This window comes from Ictalurus furcatus, chromosome 15 (assembly GCF_023375685.1).
Source record: "Ictalurus furcatus strain D&B chromosome 15, Billie_1.0, whole genome shotgun sequence".
Lineage (NCBI taxonomy): Eukaryota > Metazoa > Chordata > Actinopteri > Siluriformes > Ictaluridae > Ictalurus > Ictalurus furcatus.
Window position 1 is genome coordinate 14,709,971 of NC_071269.1, and position 24,363 is coordinate 14,734,333.

Below are 24,363 nucleotides of genomic sequence, written 5' to 3' on the forward strand. Positions count from 1 at the left end.
ACCTATGGGCACAAACCCACCTTTGCTGGACCAGACAGGACTGGTGAAAAGTGCTCTTCATTGACAAGTTGTGGTTTTGTCTCACCAGGGGTGATGGTCAGACTCACGTTTATTGTGGAAGGAACGCACGTTACACCGAAGCCTGTACTCTGGAGCGGGATCGATTTGGAGGTGGAGGATCCGCCATGGTCTGGGTGGTGTCACAGCATCATCGCACTGAGCTTGTTGTCATTGCAGGCAATCTCAACGCTGTGTGTTACAGGGAAGATATCCTCCTCCCTCATGTGATACCCTTCCTGCAGGCTCATCCTGACATGACCCTCCAGCATGACAATGCCAGCAGCCATACGACTCGTATTGTAAGAGAGTAATATCAGTGTTCTGCCATGGCCAGGGAAGAGCCCAGATCTCAATCCTATTGAGCACGTCTGGGACCTGTTGTGTTGGAGGGCTAGGGCTATTCCTCCTAGGAATGTCCAGGAACTTGCAAATGCCTTGGTGGGAGAGTGGAATAACATCTCAGAGCAAGAACTGACAAATCTGGTGCAGTCCATGAGGATGAGACGCAGTGTAGTACTTAAAGCAGCTGGAGGCCACCACATACTGACTGTTACTTTTAATATTGACCCCCCCCCCTTTGTTCAGGGACTCATTATTCCATTTCTGTTCTTCTAATGTCTGTGAAACTTGTTCAGTTTCTGTCTCAGTTGTTGAATCTGTATGTTAATACAAGTATTTACACATGTTAAAATATTTGCTGGAAATAAAAGCAGTTGAACAAAGAAAGCTTTATTACTTTATAATCTAAAATATGCAGGACTGCTTTCAACTTTGTGGTCATGTGCAGGAGAAAAAATTATTCTGACACTATTAAAAATGTTTCTTTTTATTCAATGAATTTCATTGACAAGCAGACATTCCAAAAGCCAGAATGTGTCCTCAGTACATTTAGTACACATCTAATAACACAGGTTATTAGTCAGGCTTCTCCCAACTACATCATAAAAAAAAATTTTCTCCTGGCTGGAACAAATTACTTATAAAACTTAAGACGTGAGCACTTGCTGGTACAAGAAATGCTTAAAACCTGGTTATAAAGTATGTTTACAAGACTGAGTTGCTTTTTCACAATTTTTGCACTTGAGATATTTATGCCTGAATTGAACTTTTAGTGCTGTAAGCAAAATAGTACAGAACAATGCCGATGACAGCTGCTAAGATCTCAGAGGACACCCAAGGACCGTTCCATGCACCCTGAAATACACATGAAGCAGAGTTTGAATTGAAAGACATCTTTTAAATGTCAATACAACTACACTTGTACCTCATTTGAAGACACAAAGTACCACGTTACTCACCCTGTGCTCTACATTGACAGAAAACAGAGGCTTGATGGCTTCTACATCTTCATTATTTCTCTGGGCCTGAAATAATACAAAATGGTTGTCATCAGCACTATTTATGCAAATGGTGGCCTTGTGCATTCTATTAGCAATTCTTTCTAGCATAGCAAAACACTTTCATACATCACATATTGAAAATAAAGATTCAAATCGTTTTGCCACACCTTCCGCAGGGTGCTGTAAGCCTCCTCATCAAAGAACTTCACTTGATGAGTGCCTGAGCTGGCTTGGTTGTGGGGAACACTCCAGGAAACCTGCGAGAAAACAGTCAGGTGAACTGTATGTGCATCAGGCAACAGTCATGTTTAAATGGGTTTAATGTGAACATAAATATGGTATTATGTACCTGATATTTTCCAACATCCTGACCTCTGGTCACAGGAAACTGTTTTCCATTAACATCTGCGTAGAGGGCAACACTCTAGTAGCACGAGAGAGAGAGAGAGAGAGAGAGAGAGAGAGAGAGAGATTGAGATTGAGAGAGAAAGAGAGAGACCATGAATGAAATGTTTGCTTAGGCAATGTTGACTATAGGGTGTCCCAAAAGTCTCCATATATAGGGGAAATTAAAAAATTTTAGCGAAACATCTTCCACAATGTTTCATATTTAAGTCTATTTTATATATTGTATATTCTTTTTTTCAGATAGCCTTTAAGCATGCCTTTGACAAAAGAATGTATTGAAATCATTCTCACGGCTGGATCGGGAAGCTGTCGCAAGGTTGTGATGGACTAACAGGAAACAAGGCAAGCACATCTCACAAGACACTAGCTGCGTTTACATGGACAACAATAATCCACTCTTAATCTGATTAAGACCATACTCTAATTAAGAAACTACCATGTAAACAGCAATTTTTACTTACCTTAATCTAATTAAGGTCATAATCGAAGTAAGCAATAATCTAATTAAGAAAGGTGGAGTACTCCTGTTTTAGTCGCATTATGGACGTGTAGTAGTGACATGTAAACACCTTAATCACATTATGAACGTCGTGTGGGAGTTTTCACCGCATTTTGCGACAGGACACGATCACACACGGCAGTTTTACGTTTTACGGCGAACAAGGGAGTTCGGCTGTGTCCCAAATCGCATACTTTCCTACTATAGGCCTGTAGTGGGGAAAAATACATGTATCTCGGCTACTAAATAGACGGTAACTACGCGATTTGGGACACACCCACCACTTCAAGCAGTTGTCTATTAGCACGTATAGCATGACAAATAATTAACTGCACTTAAAGCGTTCGTAAAAAAATAAATAAATAAAAACACCCAAAAGTGTATACGGTACCATAACGAAGACGAACTGTATGTTGATACATGAAATTCTGGAGGGACGTCGGACGGCGTGGCGCGGTGACGTAATGACGCGGGCTGTTAATCTAATTATGTTCTAAAACATGTAAAACGGGAACATGATAGGAGTATTCTAAAAGCGACTCATGTAAACACCTTAATCACATTATTATCTTACTCAGATTAATGTCAATAATTAGATTACTGCTGTCCATGTAAACATAGTCATTGTTGCCAAACTTATTAACAAATTCAAAAGGACGAAGTGTCACAGACCAACCAAGAAGTCAACGTCCACGAACATCCACTGATGAAGGCACAACCGACGTGGTGCGGGTAAACATAATCCCCTAAATATGGAGACTTTCGATACACCATGTATAATATTTAACCTATGATTTTCTGGACAACACTTTATGTAAGCAGATTTAATGCACTTGGAAGTAAAAGGTACAATAGGAGATTTTTAAAATTTATTTATTCCTTACTCGTACAAATAATCTGGATATGAAGAACATGGTTCTTCATATACAAAAAAAACAAAAGAAAAAACAGTGGATTCAACAAAAGTGTATTAAGTTGCTGAGAAAACACGATTGGAAAATGCTTGTTTATGTTTGGGATGCACCTCCTGTCAGTCATTTGACAGACACTCTACAGGCCACCATAGAACCTGAGGGGAAGAGTTTCATGAACATAAGAGAAAATCATTCAAATGTCAGCTGGGATTCTCACAATGAAGCCTGGAAGTGCACTGTTTAAGGCAGTGGTCACCAACCTTCTTGCTTGAGCTCTACCTTCCTGCAGATTTCATCTCCAACCAAAATCTAACACACAACTTCTACTGCCAATGATTAGATGGTCAGGTGGACACAATTATGGTTGGCACTAAAGCCTTCAGGAGGGGAGAGCTCCAGGAAAAGGGTTGGTAACCACTGGTTTAAGGAAACCTAATATAATAAACAAATTGGAGAAATGTTTGTTTAGGGGTGCGTGGTGCAGTGGTGGCTTGACAGTTAAGGCTCTGGGTTACTGATCAGAAGGTCGGGGGTTCAGGCCCCAGCACTGCCAATCTGCCACTGTTGGGCCCTTTAGCAAGGCCCTTAACACTCTCTGCTCCAGGGACGCCATATCATGGCTGACCCTGCGCTCTGACTCAAATCTCCTGTATATATGTGACCAACAAAGACTCATTATTAATACTGTAAACCAAATTCAGAGGAACTGTTAACTCCTAGTCATGTGTACAGCTGGTTTCAACATGGTGAAGCTTTTTACCTGTGCTCCATTTCCACATGCCAGGCTCAGCTCAACAATGAAGACGGTCTCGGAGGAGATCACTGCATCAGCTGTTGTGTATGACGAGGTGGAGATCACCGGCTCTGTGCAAGTGTCAGCTGGGAGGAGAGAGACACTGAATGATTTATCCAAGCCATGGAAGACCTCAGACTTAGTAAGCCTAGCATTTCCCTACTCTAATTATCTGGCCTGTTTGATCAAAAACTCAGAGACTGTAATCCAGATTACAACCATCCAGGACGTTTAGTGAACTGTACTATACAGTACAGATAATATATAATATAAACATATATATTATCAGCTTTAACAGTTATGGCCATGGCTGGTTTAAAAGTCAAAACTAAACAGCGCACTAACCTCCCACACACAAAATAAACCAACATGAATAATACCCACCTGCACAAAGAGTCAGACAAAGAGCCAAAACAGCTGCAATTATTCGCCTCATTTTGCTTCTTAGTTGGTCGCGAGAACCCAAAGCGAGCAACTTCAGACAGGAAAGAGCAGCTAGAGGATCAGCCAATCAAATCCACACAGACACGTCATGTTTCTGTGAATGGAGTGGAGCGGGTTTAGAGAGCGCCCTCTGTCGGAACCTGCCGCTACTGCAGACACCCCGCTAATCACACGAACACCGCCAGAGTTGCCAAGTCCGCTTATAACACACGACTTTCGTAGTATTTTTTCTGAAGTCGCTTGAAAAAATCACGGGTCACGGGTTGCATTTTTTTTTTTTAAATATGCCTGTTAGGAAAATCTGACAAGCGAGTTATTTATTTATTTATTTTGTCTTACATTTATGGTCGCTATTTGACATTGTCTGCTCACAGCCTCCCAATAATACCAGTGCTCCCTCCCACAGTTCTTACAGGTTATAAACATAAATAAATACATACATACATAAATAAACCAAGCATAACATTCTCATATATACTAATAGTAAACTAGTTATGGTTCTAATGTAATCTCCTTTTCCACCTCTCCAATCATATTCTGCTGGCAGGTGATCAGAGATGAGTTTAAAGTGCTTGTCCTCACTATAAACTTTGTTGCCGTTTGATGACTTTATTTCTAACTAAAATAAATTCTGTATTTGTTTTTCAAACTGCGAGTGGTTTTAGTGTAATATATTGCAGGCTCAACAGGCTATAAAAATATTGGGCTTGTTTTTGAAGCTGCAGTTGATTATTTGTCTCGCGAGAGTTGGCAACACGGAACACCGCTGACACGTGATCTCCGGATGAACATAAATATGGTATACGAACCTGACCATTTCCAACATCCTGACTTCTGGTCACTGGAAAATGTTTGCTATCTGCATACCAGAGAGAGAGAAAGAGGGGAATGGGGTGCCTACATTGGAACCAAAACACACATCTGGGATAAAATTCTACCCCCGAATTAAACACACACACACACACACACACACACACACACAGAACATTTGACATTCTATCAGGGAAGTGAAAAACTTCCCTTCCTACTTGGAGAACGGAAAGGCACAATATGTTTTGGCCTGCCACAATATGAGGGACAGTGAATGATCTGTCTCGCCCTTGTGTCTCCTTGTAATTGTTATGATTGTCTTCTTTAGTGTATATATATATATATATATATATATATATATATATATATATATATATATATATATATAGTCTTACATTTATTAATAAATTCACTTATTATTCAGTAATTTTACTCATCTTTTTTCCAATGATTCTTTATATAGTTTTTATTTTGTCCTTAATTTATGTACATCTGCATTATTTTTGCTTGTTTGTTTATTTTAATCTATTAGTATCTTATTTTATTTCTCCTGTTTTTGCACTATGCATCCTTTGTACTTGCTTTAGCAATACAAATGTACAATTATTTGTCATGCCAGTAAAGCACATGAAAACTGAAAACAGAGAGCGAGTCTACTCCGAATAGACAGAGGAGCATCTCAGGCTGTAAGGATCTGAAGGACGAGTGACACACACACACACACACACACACACACATACACACACACCCACACCTGATTGACCTTTGCATTGATTGATTATTTATATATTTATTTTTTTTGCACTATTTTAATTTTTTCCCCTATTTATTAAAAAAAAAACAAAAAAAAACAACCAACAACTTAATTTTCATTTCAATACTTTGGCAATATCCTTCACAGCTGTAACAGTCATGCCAGTACAGCACACTGATCTGAACTGAAGACAAAGTGATAGACCTAGAAAGGCACACACATACAAGGAGAAAGAGACAGAGACACATTCTTCAGATGTTTGTATTTTCCCTTTAAGGAGCCTTAATTAGTAATTTTTTTTTTTTGCATTGTAACTGCCATTGTTAGCTAGTTATTTAGCTGATAGTTTTTGGGATCTTCTTATCAACGCCCCCCCCCGCCCTTTTTTTTTGTAAGTATGGGCATAATGCAACCGATGTTCAGAGATGGACACCAGTGGCCACAGCAGTGACTACTAAGTAAGTTGTATTTATAATACCATCGACGATGATGTTCCTCTAACATGATGAAAGGGTAAATGTCAGCAATAAGACTGAAACTCTGGTATCAAAAGTATTTCCAAAGCTCCCACTTGTCGTTACACCTTCAAGGGAGGCTTGCGTGCAGTTTTTAGGTCAGGGACCCATTTTATTTAAAATAAATCAGATTAAATCTGCAGCAAATTTGTTCAGCTGCATTAAAGTAATATTCCTGCAGAAAGCAATTTCAACTTCTGTTTTTAATCTTTAAATCTCTCCATAATAGTCTGTACAAAGTATTTAATACATTCAAGCAAGATTATAGACAATATTAACACACGAAGATATGAATCCATACATTCAGAACCCATACATTCAGAGAGACAAATAGCACATTTATAAAAGGACTGTTGTCACTGATAGACTTGTGCCATACATCAAAAACGCGTGCAGTACATTACACTACACTGTCACAGAGAGGCAGTACACATCTTTTCTAAAAGATAACTAATATACTATGTCAAATAGTACACTGCGGACAGTTCTGGCGCCAGGGAAAAAAAATGTCCATTGCAACTGCCTGGTTTCTTCTTTCTTGGTCAGTTGCCAAGGCCTGTTCTTTTACAAAATTTTCTGTTCATTGATTCAACTGTGCTTAGATTGTTTACGCTAAAGTTGCTGTAATAGGATTCCATCTCTGTAGATCACGCTCGTTATTTTTCCGTCTGCGGCTCTCCTCTTCTCACTGGATACAGTCCATGACGTGAATCTGCAGGGTGTCCATGTCCGGAGCATTGTACTGACACTTAGGGCATTGGTATTCAGGCTGCATCTCGGGGGCATTGCGATTCGGCTGTGGTATCCCAGGGCCTGGCAATATTGCTACCACAGAAGAAGAAGAAAAAAATAGGCCAGTTTGCAACTGTAACTGTATGTTACTATGGTTATAGTTGTTTATAGGCAGCACATTCATTTAAAACGGTGATTAAACTGACTGGAACTACCGATGTATTATATGCTTTTAAGGTACACCTTCCAGCCAATCAGAATCTAGTATTCAGACAGACCATGGTATTAATAGCTCTATATATACACATCATATATAAATATACACACACACACACATATTTGGAAATCTAAAATGTTTCTGTACTGACTCGATAATGTAGAAGTCATAAAATAAAAATCTATAACAAAGTTTGTACTAAACAAAATAGGCTGCCTAAGACTACCCTAGGTAGCAACTGATACTATTGTCACTTTTAGGCATATTGTTACTTGGCTAGTGTCTTTTAGTTAAAATGAGAAACAGTTTTATATATATATATATATATATATATATATATATATATATATATATATATATATATATATATATATATATATATATATATATATATATATACACACACACACACACACACACACACACACACACACACACACACAAACTCCAAGTGAGAAGAGGGGCTTGTCGCTTGCACAGGGTCAGAGGGAGATGGCAGATGAGATATTAAAGTGCATACCAGGTGGAGGTCTGTAGCTGTCCATGTGTCTTTGCTGCATCTTCTCCTGTTTGAGGAGATTGAGTTCAGTCAGTGTTTGGTTCAGTTTTTCCTGCAGCTCCTCCTTCTTTTGGTTGAGCTCCTCTCGTGCTCGTCTCTCTGCAAGGAAGTCTGACTTGAAGATCTCCGCCTGAGAAAGAGGACATGTGTATGAAGAGCTTGAAGTATTTTGGATGTATTGCTGTCTCACAAACATCTCATGAATCAGCCGTTATTGAAGGGTGTATATTACTCAATGGAGCTAATTAAAAGTGGGAAAAAAGGGAGTTACATCCATTATGTTATGGGTCAAAATGACTTCCACAGTTTAAATACACACAAAAACAGCAAATAACAGCTTAAAACAGTAAACCTTTATCATGGCTTGTCTGGGACAAGCATAAGTCCATGACCCTAAATCAGGTCAAAACATTTCAAAGGGAAAGAGAGAGTAACCTGCATTTCAGACATCTCAAATGTGGTAAAGGGTCAAACAGACCCATAACATAATAGGAGGGTTAATTAAAAAACAAAATGCAATTTTTATAATCCCTGTTATTTTTATTTTTTCTTATTAACATTTTGCAGATACTGCATATAAACTTATGACCTCAACTATGTTTGATTTGTTTATACTTGGTTGTTTCCAGGATCCTGTTGTTAGCTGGGAGTTTCAGGCAGAAGATGAATATCACTACATATCAACTACATAGAGTTGAGCTTGAATATAATGATTACAACACCAGTTTGACTGGTGACTATGACTATTGTCTATTAGTTCACAGACAGCCAGGACTGTCAGATTGCCAAAGCAGAGGAACATTCTCCCCACTCTCACCATTGCCCTCATGAGTGGGATTTGAACTTCTCCCTAAGACAGCACAAAAGCTCAGGAACCCAAGTCTTACGCCCTACCAGCTAGCCTGAGACTCAAATACTACTGAGAATCGAACATTTTGCATATTATTTCTTACAAGTTATACTAAAGTGTCTAGCAAACAGTTCTAAAGATAGTTAAAGATAGTCTACACTGTACTTCACACTACGCATCAAAACCTAAAGTCCCAATACATGCATGTACCTAATAACCCACATAACATTTTTTAAAAACTGTGTCACTATTAGCACCTGTTTTAGGACATACCTTCTCTTTGTGGTCTGGCTTAGCTTTGCACTTTGTGACATTTCTGTATCACTGAGACATAAGCGCACACTATTTGTGCCTGCAAACATTTTTCATGACTGTAGAACTGCTAAAGCCTTAATCAGTGTAACTTTCCATCAAACTAGCCGGTAGCAGTGCAGCAGGAGACAAGCAAGGGCAAACCACAATCTTACTATTTTTACTGTTTGCACCACACCCCTAGAAAGACATACAAGTACACCATGCAGCTTTGCCTCCCAGCTTGGGTAAAAACAGCACTGCAAAAAGAGTCCACTTTATTATTCAGACTCTGCCACTGCTGTTGAGTGTGTTTATGTTGCTGGGGAGCAGATGAACATTTGTTTGTTAGGTTTTTTTTAACGCAACGCCAGCTTCTATGGCTATTTTCATGGCGAGAAATGTCTAAGGAACTCTATATAAGCTTTTTAAAATCCATTTTTCCTAAAAACTCTAAAACTGCAATAGGTTTGACTTTGTTAAAAATTTCTTTCAGAGTGTTGACTGAATAAAAAAGGTTTCTCACGGGGTTAAGACCAGAACAGTCCAATAAAACATGTTTCAAGGATAATGGATTCTGGCAGAAGGTACATGTTGGTGAGTCTTCTCCTAATATTAAAAACTTGTGTGTCACCCTGGAATGAACTCAACAACGGGTGTAGACGATCTGGTCTCAGCGATTTGAAAACAGAGAAACGTTTCTTTCGCCAACAATAGGGCTGATTTCATGGAGTTCGTTCATGGTGCATTGGTCCCACTCAGTTTGTCATTTATTATTAATATACGAGTTTATTATGGGTTTTATGTCAGTGGGAGGTATTGGACACTTTTTGAAATCCGCTGATAATACTTCTTTTGCAGCAGTGTCTGCTTCTTCATTTCCCAGGATTCCACAGTGTCTTGGTACCCAGCAGAAGTAGATATTAAAATTTTGGGCCTCCAGATCCAGAGATATGCAAAGACTCTTTACAAGCGTTGGGTGGTCTTTTTTGAGGGATGACATTGCTTGAACACACGATTTTGAATCTGTAATTATCAGAAAGTTTTCCTGTTGCATAGTCTTTATGAAGTCCAGTGCTAAGACGATCTGTTGAGCTGTGGCTGGGAATGGATATTCCTTTTTTTTGTGGTTGCTCACGAATGCAGATCATACATGGTCTTCAGATTTTGATCCATCTGTATATATATAGGGGTATTTGACAGATATATTTCTCTAATGTAGAGGAGTTGTTGTTGGAAGTCATTTGGGTGGGTTTCAGATTTTTTGTTTCTTGTTAGGTCTAAAATTATTTTTGTTTTTTTAAAGTTCCAGGGCAGATTATACAGAAGTGTATCTGTTCCAGCATAGAGCAGATGGGAAAAGAAGCTTTAGCAGCATGCTTAAATTGTAGTTGCTAGCTCAAAAGTTCCTGAATCTACCTCTGGTAAATGCTTATTAAATGTCTCTCATAAGTTGTGAGAGACTTTAAAAATATTTAAATGAGCACATGAGGCTTTCTCTCCCACAAATCAAGGTAGAGGAAAGCAGATGACATGAAAAAACAAAAACATTACAGTTACCAATGAGGGATGCATGTGTATTTGTGTAAGATACACACCTGTGCTGTGAGCACTTCATTGGTCTCCTGTAAGGTCCTCTGCTGCTCCACTTCTTCTTTGAGTTTGTCGATGTGAGCTTGTTTCAAGGCCAGAGCTTTCTCAGCTTCCTCTAGTCTATGAGTAAGCGTCTCTGTTTCTCCACTCTAATACAGAAAGAAACACGTATACATATACAGAGAGAACATTTTTAAACACTTCCTTCTCCTGCCTGGCACTCAGACCATCTGAGCTAACCAGTTTCCTTACATGTAACCATGCCAACCACAACTAGTTTAAAAAGGATTCAAATTAATGGCCAACTTATTTCACACACCCTGTGATTGGCTAACTTTTCATTTTTCAGTTTGGAGTCATAATCCTGGAAGAGACAGGTGTAAGCGTGCTGGAGTTGAGCTAGCTTCCTCCTAGAAGGGAATAAACAAAAAGATGGAATTAAGATTAAACTAGTCAATATTCATCAAGGTGGATATGAACAGATGCTATTCCTAGTGGAAGGACAGCATGCAAACTGCTTGAAATAATGCACTGATTCAACACTGAGTCAGTACTGGACCAGTATTGGGATGATCGGATTTGACAGATTTGCCAAAAAAGGGACCAAATTCCTTTTTATTTAATTGGCTGATGATATGAAATCTATTACCAGATTTTGAAAGCACATCTAGCAATTTTGTTACTCACAGTTAGACATGTCACGATAATTACATCAATTTATTGTACGATATATGGACAAGACCTCAATCATTTTTGTTGACCTCGACATTCATTCTTACACAAGCATGAATGTCAACAACGTTTTAGCCATTTATGCTGCTTCTGTCCTCTCGTCTACTCTAGGGCTTTGAATATTCGGGGTAGTTACGATAAAAATGAACATTAAAATGTACACAATTTAAGATGTGTAATAAAAGAATATACTGTTTAGTGCTTTTTTAATTAAAGCATATACTGTTGAAAAAATGACGCAAGATATTAACAATGCACTAACAATTAAAAAAATCTACAAAGAATAGTTCTAATGTTTCAAAAAATCCAATAAGTCGATAACATCGGGGGTTGAGCCGAAGCTGAGCAGTGAATGAACAGCGGTAAACTGAAGCGGGTTATAATTAACTCATCCAAACACATCCTGTACACATATGATATTAATCAGACATATACACAACATAATCATCATATTACAATTCTGTACAAAATGGCCCGAATGCACAAGGGAACTTGAACTTTTTGACACTCCAATGTCTGAATATTCTTAAGAATTAAAACGTTTGTATTATCATTATATCAGTAGTATAAAATGGTCTTAAAATGACAATAAATATTGTTTATCGCAATTATTTCTGGGACAATATATCATCCAACAAAGTAGTTATCGTGACAGGCCTACTCACAGTAACACTTTTTAAACAGCTACTACATTTATTACAGTGAAAAATTATGCATTGGGTAATACTTTCTGATTCACTGAGTTCAGTGTAACAAACAAAATGATTTAAAGTATGCAGTTTTCTATACATCAAGATGAAACTCAATATTCTTGAAATAAACTTCACACATTTACAACTGACCTAGTTTTTGGTTGTTGTTTTTTTTTTTACAAACTTGCGTCAAGATTTTTGCTTGGTCATTCTATACCGTTCCATCATAACATCAACTGCAGAAAAAATTCATTTACTTAGCACAGCACTCCATCAAATCTCTGTAGCCCCACCCTCTTATTTGTCACCATGCACCTCTAGCAACTCACAGTCGAGCAGCAGCTCGGGCCTCACCTCTCCTCCACAATGACAGCCCGTTCTTTCTTCAGTGCTGCCTCCAGGTTCTGCGTCTGCAAAAGGAACTTGTCCACGGTCACACAATGCTGCTTCTTTTGCTCCTCCATGTCACGCTCCAGGGTCTGCAGGCTATCTGTCTTACAGCACAGCCTAAAGTGATACACATCAGCTCAATCAAAAATGCGCGTGCGTGTTTAAACCATTGTTTTGGCGATTATCCATGACTAACACACACAACACACAAACATGCATGTGTGCACACAACATGCTCACTCGCCTTTCTTCTAAACGTCTTTTATCATCTTCACACTTGTCTAGGGATGTCTGGCGCTCTTTCAGCTCACCGAGTAGAGAGGTGACCTGAGCCCTTAGAGCCTCACTGTCCTTGGTCAGCTGTAAAACAAACAAAATTGAGTTGCTGGATTTATTTATTTATTTATTTTTATTTAAGGCCAAACAGCCACCATTACACAAATGTCCAAGAGACGTAAAAGCAAAAGGAGTGTTTGTGTGTGCATACCTGAATACAATCCTTCTCCTTCTGTTTGAGTAGAGGCTCAATTCTATCCCTTTGCATTGTGTTCTGTTCTAGTACATTCAGTTTCTCCTGAAGCTCTCTATACCTACACCAAAGGACAAATACAAAGCATATACATCCAAATCAACACCCATCTTTAAGAGTACCTCATTTAATTATGTTCCTCGTCTTAAACAGCAAAAATAAAACATGCTCTAATTGGACCAGTGGCGACTCAACAAAGGGAAGGAGGTACTGTACATGCACACATACAGTGAAGCACAGCTCTCCTCACCTGCCTTGAGTAGCCTGAAGCTGTTCTGTTAGTTTAGCCAAGTGAAAGCTAAGCAGACACATGGAGTAGAAGGTTAAGATGAACTTGATTAGGGACAGTCACTAAGAAAAAGTTTGTGTTATTTACAGCAATCAAGAGAAAAGTGGAGTTTGTCATTCTCAAAACTATCACAGAACCCACACACATAGTGTAGAACTGTGTCGAGTCCTTATTGGCCATGGCAAAAATAAATCAAAAGGGTGATGAGAATGCTGAACTGTACCTTTCTGGAGAGACGGTATAAGGATTTTTATGCAATGTCTCCTCTGTCACAGCATCAGTCTGTTTTTAAAAAAAAAAAAGGGGGGGGGGGGGACAGCGTTTTAAGCACATTTTTAAGCTTGAAGGTGTTTTAATATTTCTATATTCCAAGTACTACTTTGACAGGAACACGTGTACACTTCATGCACCTAACCAATCAGTTAATCATGTGGCGGCAGCAGCACAATGCACAAAATGCAGATACATTATACTGCCAAAAGTATGTGGAATCCATCACATCTGTATGTGTTTGTTGAACATCCCATTCCAGATTTAGTGTCTTTTTGCTCTTATAATAATCTCCACTCTTCTAGGAATGTTTTCCACTTAGATTTTGGAGTGTGGCAGTGGGGATTTGCCCATTCAACCACAAGAGCATTAGTGAGGCACTGACGTTGGGCAAGGAGACCTGGGAAACAGTCAGCATTCCAGTTAATTCCCAAAGGTGTTAAGTGGGGTTGAGGTCAGGGCTCTGTGCAGGCCACTTGGGTTCTTCCATTCCAACCTTGGCACACCATGTCTACATGGACTTTTGCTTGATGTACTGGGGTATTGTCATGCTGCAAAATGTTTGGGCTGTTTTTTTTTTTGTTGTTGTCACCTGAGGCTTGTTATTTAGAAGTTAGAATGTATTTTCTTTTACCTAAGACTGTATGTGTGTGACACAGGTCCACGATTTCAGTAACAGAGACAAGTAACAGGGGAACTGAGATTTTCTCAATTTTATGCAAATTGGGTATGCGCAACAAATCCAAACAATTAGCTTAAATGACCAATCATATGGCGTGAGTGATACAACCTTTTCTCATCCCTCCTCTCCCAACTTTAGTTACTACCTGCAATTAGCTCCTATGTACTAAACTCGAAAAAAGGAATAAAAACTGTGTTTTCTAATCCTGTCATACAGAAACTTCCATTAAATATATCTTGTATGTAAATCGTGTGCTGCAGACTACATTTTGTCTGGGTTCACGCCATGCCAACAAAAGAGACAAACTAGTAATCACGAGTGACTTGTACACTAATAGTTTCTGTTAGCCCATCCTAGAAACTTAATTTTTTTTTTTTATCTCAGAGCCCAGGGTAGTGGTGTTAGTTGACAGAATATGTAAATAACTAACTGGAAAAAAAAAAAAAACAGTGAAAGTGGTGCTTGAGGGTCTCGTGAAAATTACGTGGCTCAGGCAGAATTTGAGTTTGACATCCCTGTGCTACATCATAAAAAGGCATCCTATACAATTGTGCTCTTACAACTTTATGGCAACAGGGAAGGCCCACATCTGGGTGTGATGGTCAGGTATCCACAAACGTTTGGCCATATAGTGTACAGGTGTGATTGTGTCAGATGGGTTGGTTTGAGTATTTCAAAAACTGATGACCTGGGATTTTCACACATAACGGTCTCTTATAAATCTCGCTGAACATATGTTTTCAATTTTTTTTTTTGATGGCACTCAGCTACTAAACATCAAGATACATGTATACTTAATAAAACAAAACCTTCAAGTATCACAATGTGATTTTTGCAATATCGCTCATACCCAGAAATTTACTTCTGTCAATACACTTACATCAAACAAAAAACATAAGTATATCAGTGGATCAGGTCACATATTTTATCTGCAGTATTTACTAAATGAAAGCACCTGAGTAAGCTGTGTCAGTTTGAAGCGTAGCTGGTCCACAGTATTCAGAAGGCCTTCATTTTCTTTTTTACTCTCCATTTTCTCCTTCTCCAGTTCCTCATTTCTCCTCTTCAGCACTCTCATTCTTTCCTCGAGCTTCTCTTTATGACTCTTCAGTATCTTTAGGATTTCGTTAGAACCTTCATTAGGCTACAGAACACAGAGTTGTATGGATTTAGCAAACCAGCAACACATATTGCATACTCATAAGCAAGAAAGTGTACTGAAACAAAGAACAAGTCCTCCCCACCCCACCCCTATTACAACTATTAGAAACATCCATGTTTATCTTAGTACATACATGCACAGTGCAGAATCATTTATCAAGCTTGAGACCAGTCAAATTTAAGCTGTTATTATGGAAATCAGTGTGCCTCCAGATACTATTAATAATCAAGTTACCTGTAACTGGTAACCTTCTCAGGTGATTGTCGGCATTATTAATATATGATTAATAAAACTGTGGGAAATGAGAAGTCTCAGCTAATCAAGATTTTCAAAATCATCTGAAATCTGGAGCAGTGCAGAATATCACCTTTTATAATGGCATAGGAAAAGAGCAACATGGAGCAGCTTAAAGAGATAAAACAAAACAAACAAAAAAAACAACGAAAACAAAATATAACCAAATGTGAAGATTTTTTTCTGGACTCATAGAAGCAAACACCCAGCTTAAAGAAGCTGGGAGGGTGGTGACAGGCTTACCTGACAGGCCCCTCCCTCTCGCCCATTGGGCAAGCTTTGACCAAAACCTGGAATAGAACTATTGATTGAACTATTCTCACTAGTTCCCTAAACAAGCGCACACACACACACACACACACACACACACACACACACACAAATAGACATTATAAATCAGACACTTTGTGGTGTAAAGTGTTCTCTACCAAACTTCGAGGCATTGCCTGTCTGTCAGTGTCTTGTTCTGCATCAACCTTCCGCTCAATCACAGCTAAGTCCTGGTAATGCAAAACAAAAACAAATAAACAGACTGGAATCAAGTTTTCGAGAGATGCAATGTTTACTCAACGAATTAATGTCTGAATAAAGGAGATTCTGAAATCTAAAAAAGAAAGGAGATTTGACACTGTTCGTGTAGACTTACATTAAGTTCCTCTGTCAGTCCGTTAATGTCTGCACGAGAACTCTCTTGGTTCCGATTTTGACATGCTGACTCTGAGCACAGAGCGGTGCCTTCAGGTGCTACATGACTGACGTCAGGTTTGAGTTTGCTCAGCAAATTCTTATTCTCCTGAGCCAGTCGCTCAACCAAAGCCCGTGCCTCATGAAACTTCCCACTCAGAAATTCTCTCTCCTCCCTAGATCTTCGTTGCCATCCCTCCATCTCCTCGCACCTGCTTTTCAGGGCATCATTGCTCCTCCTCAGTGCCTCTGTAGGAGTGTCAGAAAGTCACATAGCTGGCAAAAAAAAATGACGTACAAACAACAATCTGACTCTGCGTTGGTCATTTTGGATGAAATGGCTTACGATACCTCGTAACTGGTGGTTATCCAAAAGAAGTCTGTTGACCATTTCATGTCCAGGTAGTTCAGGTGGCACCCTTAGTGATCCTTGAGAACTAGTCGTTAGTGAGCCTTGGCTGGCAGCCCCCCCGGCCTCCTCTCCTGCCATGTCCCACTGAAAGGCGCTGTCCCCGTAAGGCTGGGGCTGGACCATGACCTAGGACCTAAGCCACACAGAACACCACATGTTCACGTGTTTGTATCTGGCACTCCTGAGCACTAAAACTTGCTCCAAACCTCATGGTTAGTTATTTAATTAACCCTTTGTTCTTTTCTACAACTTACACATTTCTGACCCAATAAGTCTACATCTCCATTAATCCGGATAAATCTGAAAACACATCTTTTTCTCTACGTTTTAGCCTTTCGTCCACACTGAGATGGTGTTTTTGTCCGGCGAAAACTGCTTTTTGAAAACGCCCACCGAAACATATAGATTTGAACACGCCGTTTTACAGTGTGGTCTGAAAAAGGGAGCTATTCAAAGACTATGATGTATTTTCAATTGTGTGACCCGCCCAACTCAAAACAAACAAGACAGTGGGTGATGCTGCACTGCAGTTGTTGTGCCCGCTAACCAGTTTGATAGAGCTGTTAAAGATTAATGCCAATTTGTACAACCTTCAGACTGCATTTTTAAATAATCCCCTGACGGAATGATGCAGGCAAAGGCTTCTTACGCTTTTATGCATGCGCGGTATTGGGATGTAAAAGTTTTCAGACTTTTCGGTGTGGACGAGCAATTTTTGGAAAACGTTTAAAAACGGCAGTGTTGACGGAGAGCATTGTAAAATTAAAATGCAGATGTTTTAAAACGAAAAATGCTGTTTTCAGATCTACCTGGATTAATGTGAATGTATCCTAACGTGCCCATGAAATGCTATGACAGTTGTGATTTTGATTCTGTATGTTGGCGTACTCCCGTTTGAAACAGAAAATCAGGGAGATCATGTCTCAAAGACCTTGACTGATTTCCATAACAGTTAATAACATCCGAGATACACCACACCTCCCGCCGAATCTAAACAGAATTAACAGCGGCTTAACAAACTGGCTGAATGAAAAGCGACACGTTTAAACAGAGCTCGTTTTCAAGTAGTAGGTAGATTTCTCACTGCCAATTTGGCCGCTGCAAACATGTTTGGTATCGTAATGTACAGATCTCCAACCACCGCATCCTCAGATTGGTACAAGGCCATGGGTCATTTGTTACCGTCCCAGGTTTTTACCTCTTCTCCATGGAGGACAGGGGAAAGGACTTGCCGTTTAACACGAGACAGTAAGATAAATCTGTAGAACAAACAAAGTCGCGTCTTGGTATGTCGAAATGCTCGCTAGTTTGCCGTTTCCTATGCATACATTACCTGTATATTAAAGTGCACCTCTTATGGTTTTGAAACGTGTTTAATTTTGTTTTAAAGGCCTCTCAAAATAGCTTTACATGCATCCAAGGTCAAAAAACACTTTAATGTGCTCATAATTAAACTGCAGCATTACCTTTATTCCCCCCAGTGTCAAAAATGACTCGTTACATGATTCGTTCTAAAGGATTCATTCATACTCTGCTCTGATTAGTCAGATGTCCCAGTCTGTTGTGACTGGTTTACCACTGTCAGTGTGTCTAAAAGGAAACGCCTACTACCATAAAGAATTTCAGCTCCCTCTGTTCGTGAACAGCCAATAAAGACCAGAGGTTGGGTTTTTGTTACAAACCTATGTAGGTTAGTACAGGAAGTAAGTCTGGAATTACTAATGACTCGTTTCAGCTGTGCAGAATCGGTTCCTTCTTTTGGGAGGCAATAACCCTGTTTGTTGTGCGTGTTGAATTTTTAATCTTTGCAGACGTTTGTACGATCACAAACGGCTCTATACACTCACACTACATGAAAGGTAATATTTGAAAAACCATAATAGGTGCACTTTAAACAGCACACCACAGCACAACCCAGAAAGGTCATACGTTTGAGCCGAACTCGAGATTTTGGAGAGGGACCGAGTGCAGACAGACACATAAACTCCAACCAAATTTTCCCCACACACAACGGATTGTTTTGAAGGAGGATAAAACGCAGAAAAAGTGAACAAGCACAACTACACAGCCAACCCATGTTTGCTACTGAAAAGTAGGGATGGGCAATATACCATTAGAAGTTCTCCCCACGATAAGAATTAATCTTCCCGCGATAATAACAATAAAACCTAGTTGGTGATGTATTTCTGTATGCAACACATTCGCAGCTCACGTGCAGAGCGAAAACAAGTACGGCAGAAGGCGGACATGAAGACGAGGAGGAGTTTATTGCTAATCGAGGAGTTACTTCTACAATCAGGAACTGGTTTGGTTACAGAAAAATACTTTACTTATAGATCAGTGTTTCTGTTTCTGAGGCTCTGAAGACTGCATGCAGCTGTCACATGTAGCCAAAATAGTGATGAATGGTACTATACTTATATCGTCATGGATATAGTTATCGCAATAAATACCAGAAAAAATCGTGATATAGTTTTAAATCCACATCACCCATCCCTACTGAAAAGCAATGTTCATTTAATTGGATGCAAAATGCAAATGAATGCAAATGAATACAGGATGAATCAGAAGAATCATCCTATTTTTCTCCTCCATAAACTGTAAAATTATAATAAAAATATCTACAAGACACACTTTGTGTGCGAGTGTGTGTGTGTGTCTACCCAAAAACACATCAACTTTGTTTTCCTGGCGACTTCAGGAGGTCTTGCAGCAGTTGTATTAATTACTGTGGCTGTATTTTAGATTTAAGCTCCCTTATCCTCCAAAATGTGGAGGAAGTAACGTTACTGTCAACGCCACAGCTGAAAGAAATCAATCGCGACGTGGCTTCGTTTAAACTTTCATTTCAGTCTTGACCATCATGTCTAAATTCCGCCAAACACAATAACATATCCACCCACAATCTTTACTGTGACTAGGACAGACAGCTAGCTGTCTAATGATGCTATCTAATATTCACATGAATGTTTAAAAATTCATTCTGGCTAGCAAGATGCTCAGCTAGTTAACTAGCTACCTGGCTAGCAAGGCAGAGAACATTAACTACACAGCTAATAACACATCAACAACACAGGTAACAACTCATGGGGAATTGAGAACAATACATAACGTAACAGATGTAAAAAGAAAAATACAACAACAAAAAATCAGAAACTGTTACCTGGCAGTCTTAACGCGTTATCTAAACGCTTTAGTCGAGTTAGCTAGCTAGCAAAACAGATAGCTAATTTAGCGTTGCTCCGAGTGCGGAAGCCTTGTTGAGGCGGCGGAAAAGCGCTGACAAACACCACAAGGCTAACAACGTTAGTAATTAACAATGGCCCTGAAATTCTGGTAGCATATTTAATCTAAACGCGCCTCGCAGACTAGCTTGCTAAAGCAACTCGATTCAGTACGTTCATGTAGGTAGCATAGCTCTCAGGAATTCCCCTTGTTTCTTCCGCACTTCATCACAGCGGCCCGACCGCCGCAGAGCCCTGTCACTACCCGACCTGCGTCCCTTGCCCGACACGTACTGCGCATGCGTAAACGTTTAACGCACTCGAAACTGGGACACCCATAAACAAGCCTGTAAATACACACATGCTTACTTTTATATGACATACACGTCGTGTATCTATATTCATTTATCAGATATATCTACTACATTGTATGTGCAGTTTCAGACTGTAGCCCGTCTGTTGTTATGCACAAATTGTTCTATCAATGGGTAAAGTAGAGAGAGCAAAATATACACAAAGATGGGCTACAGTCAGCAATTGTATAATACGTGAACCGAGTAAATGGTGGATAAAATGGTCAGTATAAACTTGGCACTGAATGTGTACCCACAACAGAAACAGATCACAAATGTGAAAGGGAAAATGTGAAAATGAAGACTAAGGAGCATTCTGGGGAAGTTAAAGTAATGGAATATCATAACCTAGGAAAAGGATGTAAAATTGTATCTTAGAGGGTGGACATTCCATTAAAGGGCTAGTTCACCCAAAAATGAAAATTCTGTCATCTATTACTCACCCTCATGTGGTTCCAAACTCATAAGACTTTTGTTCATCTTCGGAACACAAATGAAGACCTGGGAGATTTCTGTCCCTCCATTTACAGTCCAAGTAACCAGAATTTTCAAGCTCAAAAAAGTTCATAAAGGCATCGTAAAAGTAATCCATGTGACTCCAGTGGTTTAATCCCAAGTTTATGAAGCTATACGAATGTTTTGTGTGTGCAAAAAAAACACAAAAAATAACAAAAAAAATTAACACGAGATAACCATGACGCATGCGTGTTGTGTTGATGCAAGAGCGAACATTTTTTTTGTTGAGAGCGGACAAAAAAATGCAAGTCCTCCTCTATGTCAAAATCTGCAGACATCTTTGATACAAAGGATGTAATATGTGACTCAGTTTGTGTACAGCATTCCTCTTCCTCTGCTGTAAACAGTGCAGAGCTTATGGGTCCCTTTGTATCACGAGAACACTCTCGACAAAAAAAGTCAGCTCTCGCATCTACACAACACGCAAAAAAAAAAAAAAACTCCGAAGAAACTTCACCTTTCATCTCAATATGTCAAGGGACTAAACAAGCATCTGAGTGACTTCCATGGGGGAAAATTTCTGGATCTTACTGATGTTGTAAAGGAGAAACCTGCATGACTGCTAACAGGTCAGGTTAGCAATGTGAGGAGAGTTGGTTGTCCAGATTTACCCCAAGATGTTATTATCAGATTGTGTGTTCCTGCTGAGAGGTCAATGAGTAGATCATTTGCCAAATCTAGTGGAATGAGCTTCTCAGTATCATCCACCAGGGCCATGTTTGTGAAGTGTGTCACTTTGAAGCCAGACTGTTGACTGGTGGCTTTTTTTTATTTTATGTTTTTTTTACCCATAATTTTGGAGGTCATTCTGGGTAAGAAAAAGTGACAACTGATTGTATAAAACATATTCAAGAATTTTAGAAAGAATGTAGTGATAAGGTCAATAGTTACTGAGATCTGAGATATCTAGTATGGGAATTTTCAGGATGGGTATGACCATTTCTATTTTGAAGGCAGTCAGTATATGATGTCATTGACTATGGAAGTGATGAAAGGGAATAGGCTTCCATAGATGTTTTGGATCATTGTGTAAAGGATGGGATCCAGTGGATAGCTGGCAGGATTGGACAAAGGCATCTCTTCTGTGGAGAAAAATATGTTTGACAGATTTGATCTTCTCATCAGAGAAGGTGGCAGCAGTCAGTGAGCAGGGTGAGCAGGGTGAAGGGGGAATTGAGAAGTGAAGAAAAATTGAGCTCATACAGATTAGATGCAGATGCTTCTTTATGGTGTGGTAGGGTTTTATGATGCTGGAAGCTACAGAGGCGGGAGAAGTATAGTCGTGGTTACAAGACGTGTGGGAGGGGTATGCATAGTTGTTGATAGCCAGGGCAGAGAGGGTGAAAGTGAAGGACACAAAGTGAAAATCTGAAAAGTGGAGCAGGGAAACATTGATGTCTAGAGCTGAGGAAGGTCAGCTGAAGACTACGTCCAGGTCCTCTCTTGTGTTTCAGAGTTCCAGGTCCTCTCTTTTGACCACTGAAGGTCTGGTGAAAAGAGTACAAGAATGAGCAGACGCAAGAGGACTGGAGGCTGAAGTCCCCAAGGAGACTGGATGAGGTTTCATCAGAAGGGAAGAGACTAGGAAGGATTTTTTCTATGAGTTCATCTCTGATATTTCTCCAGGAAGTTGGGTGGGCGGTAGATAACATCACTATGAAGATTAATGGGAGAGATAACAATAACAGTATGTTATTTGTCCAGATGTCCAAAGAAGATGAAGGTGTGAAGTGCCATTTCTTGGTCAGATACGAGCCTGTGCCCCAATGACAGGGTAGAAGGGCGGCTAACAAATTGTGCATAACAAAAGATGTACTACAGTCAGTAATCTTTGTTTCTTACCAAAGCTTTGATATCTCTCCATGCCATTATCCCCAGTGGCAATAGTTACATATAGTACATTCTATCTCCCTAAACTGACTCATGAAATAGATAGTTGGAAAAAAGAAAAGTATGTGGTGGTTCATCAAGGTCAGGTATATTGTTGCCTCTGCATTATGATTTTATGTCTCGGTGTTCTTTCTCAGGTAAGTTCTTCAGACTATCAGGGGACATACAGTATATCTTATGACAGTGGTTTTCAAAGTGGGGGGCCATCAGGGGGCCTCAACAATTTGGTATTAAAAATAAATTCTCACTCTCAGACAACCACACACACACACACACACACACACACACACACACACAGACAATCAATTCCTAATGTAATGTAATGTAAAGACGTAAGATGTAATTATTAATAATAAATGGGGGATATAACCAAAAGTTTGTATTTTTAATGTGTTTTAAAGACATCTTGCAAAAGGGGGGCCTCGGTCGAATGTCAATGCCATTTGGGGGGCCTTGCCCTGGAAAAGTTTGGGAACCCCTGTCTTATGATCCCTAATTTTATTTACAGCAGCTCAACTGTTTGCTAAAACCTCACCATTAGAGGGCAGCAGCTTTCAGTGCATTGCCTGTCTGGCTCAATATGTTTACATGGACAGCAATAATCTAATTATTGACTTTGTTCCGAATAAGACAATATTGTGGTTAAGGTGTTTACATGAGTTGCTTTTAGAAGATTCCTTTCATGTTCTCGGTTATAGAACATAGATCGATTAATGGCACATGTCATTACATCCCCACGCCACAGCGTCCGACGTTCCCTCCAGAATTTCACATATCAACGTACAGTTCGTCTTTGTTATGGTACCATATACAGTTTTGGGTGTTTCAAGTGCAGTTAATTATTTATCCTGCTATACATGCAAATAGATGACTGCTTGAAGCCAAGGGCTGCATCCGAAACCATGTACTTACCTACTATATAGTACACAGTTTCAGACGCAGCCATGCTCTCTTGTTTTTCATCAACCGGTTGAGCACTGCTGTGTGTGTACGTGTCCTGTCGCAAAATGCGGTGAAAACTCCCACACGACGTTAATAGTGTGATTAAGGTGTTTAAATGTCTGTAATGCACGTCAATAATGCCACTAAAATAGGAATACTGCACATATCATAATTCGATTTGTGTGTACTTCGAGTATGACTTTAGTTGGATTAAGGTAATCAATAATCACTGTTTACATGGTAGTTTCTTAATCAGAGTATCGTCTTAATCAGGTTAATATCAGATAATTATTGTCCATGTAAATGTATTGACTGACACTAGAATGCACAAGCAAAATGCATATAGGATCTACAAGGTGATATACTGTACAGTATATGCTACCTTTGTATTTGAGATTTAGCCACCTTTTGTTACATGGAATAACGGACTGTATAGTACATTCACACATAAGTGTCTGGGAGTTGACCATGGCCATGTCAAATTTGAGGATGTGATTATATTTTGCTGCTGTTCATGGTTCAC

General features: G+C 39.4%; 2 protein-coding genes across 3 annotated transcripts; both read right to left on the bottom strand.

Moving 5' to 3' along the window:
- Positions 1 to 865: 865 nt before the first annotated feature.
- Positions 866 to 4,550, bottom strand: ssr4 (signal sequence receptor, delta). The gene is made up of 6 exons (XM_053644338.1): positions 4,399 to 4,550; positions 3,982 to 4,100; positions 1,750 to 1,824; positions 1,568 to 1,657; positions 1,359 to 1,424; positions 866 to 1,254 (listed from the first exon to the last, which is right to left on the bottom strand). Exons 1-6 carry the CDS (start codon positions 4,448 to 4,450, stop codon positions 1,150 to 1,152), a joined length of 507 nt encoding a protein of 168 aa, XP_053500313.1. The 5' UTR covers positions 4,451 to 4,550; the 3' UTR covers positions 866 to 1,149.
- A 2,171-nt stretch (positions 4,551 to 6,721) lies between these two features.
- ikbkg (inhibitor of nuclear factor kappa B kinase regulatory subunit gamma) lies at positions 6,722 to 20,435 on the bottom strand. 2 transcript variants are annotated; one of them, XM_053643740.1, is made up of 14 exons: positions 20,079 to 20,435; positions 16,855 to 17,048; positions 16,466 to 16,752; positions 16,248 to 16,319; positions 15,319 to 15,507; positions 13,635 to 13,693; positions 13,373 to 13,420; positions 13,081 to 13,183; positions 12,838 to 12,953; positions 12,558 to 12,710; positions 11,099 to 11,189; positions 10,785 to 10,928; positions 8,007 to 8,175; positions 6,722 to 7,362 (listed from the first exon to the last, which is right to left on the bottom strand). In XM_053643740.1, exons 2-14 carry the CDS (start codon positions 17,036 to 17,038, stop codon positions 7,223 to 7,225), a joined length of 1,755 nt encoding a protein of 584 aa, XP_053499715.1. In that variant the 5' UTR covers positions 17,039 to 17,048; positions 20,079 to 20,435; the 3' UTR covers positions 6,722 to 7,222. The 2 variants fall into 2 exon arrangements, with proteins under 2 accessions (XP_053499715.1, XP_053499716.1); XM_053643741.1 differs by lacking the exon at positions 13,373 to 13,420 and having other exon boundaries at positions 20,079 to 20,433.
- Between the last annotated feature and the right edge of the window lie 3,928 nt (positions 20,436 to 24,363).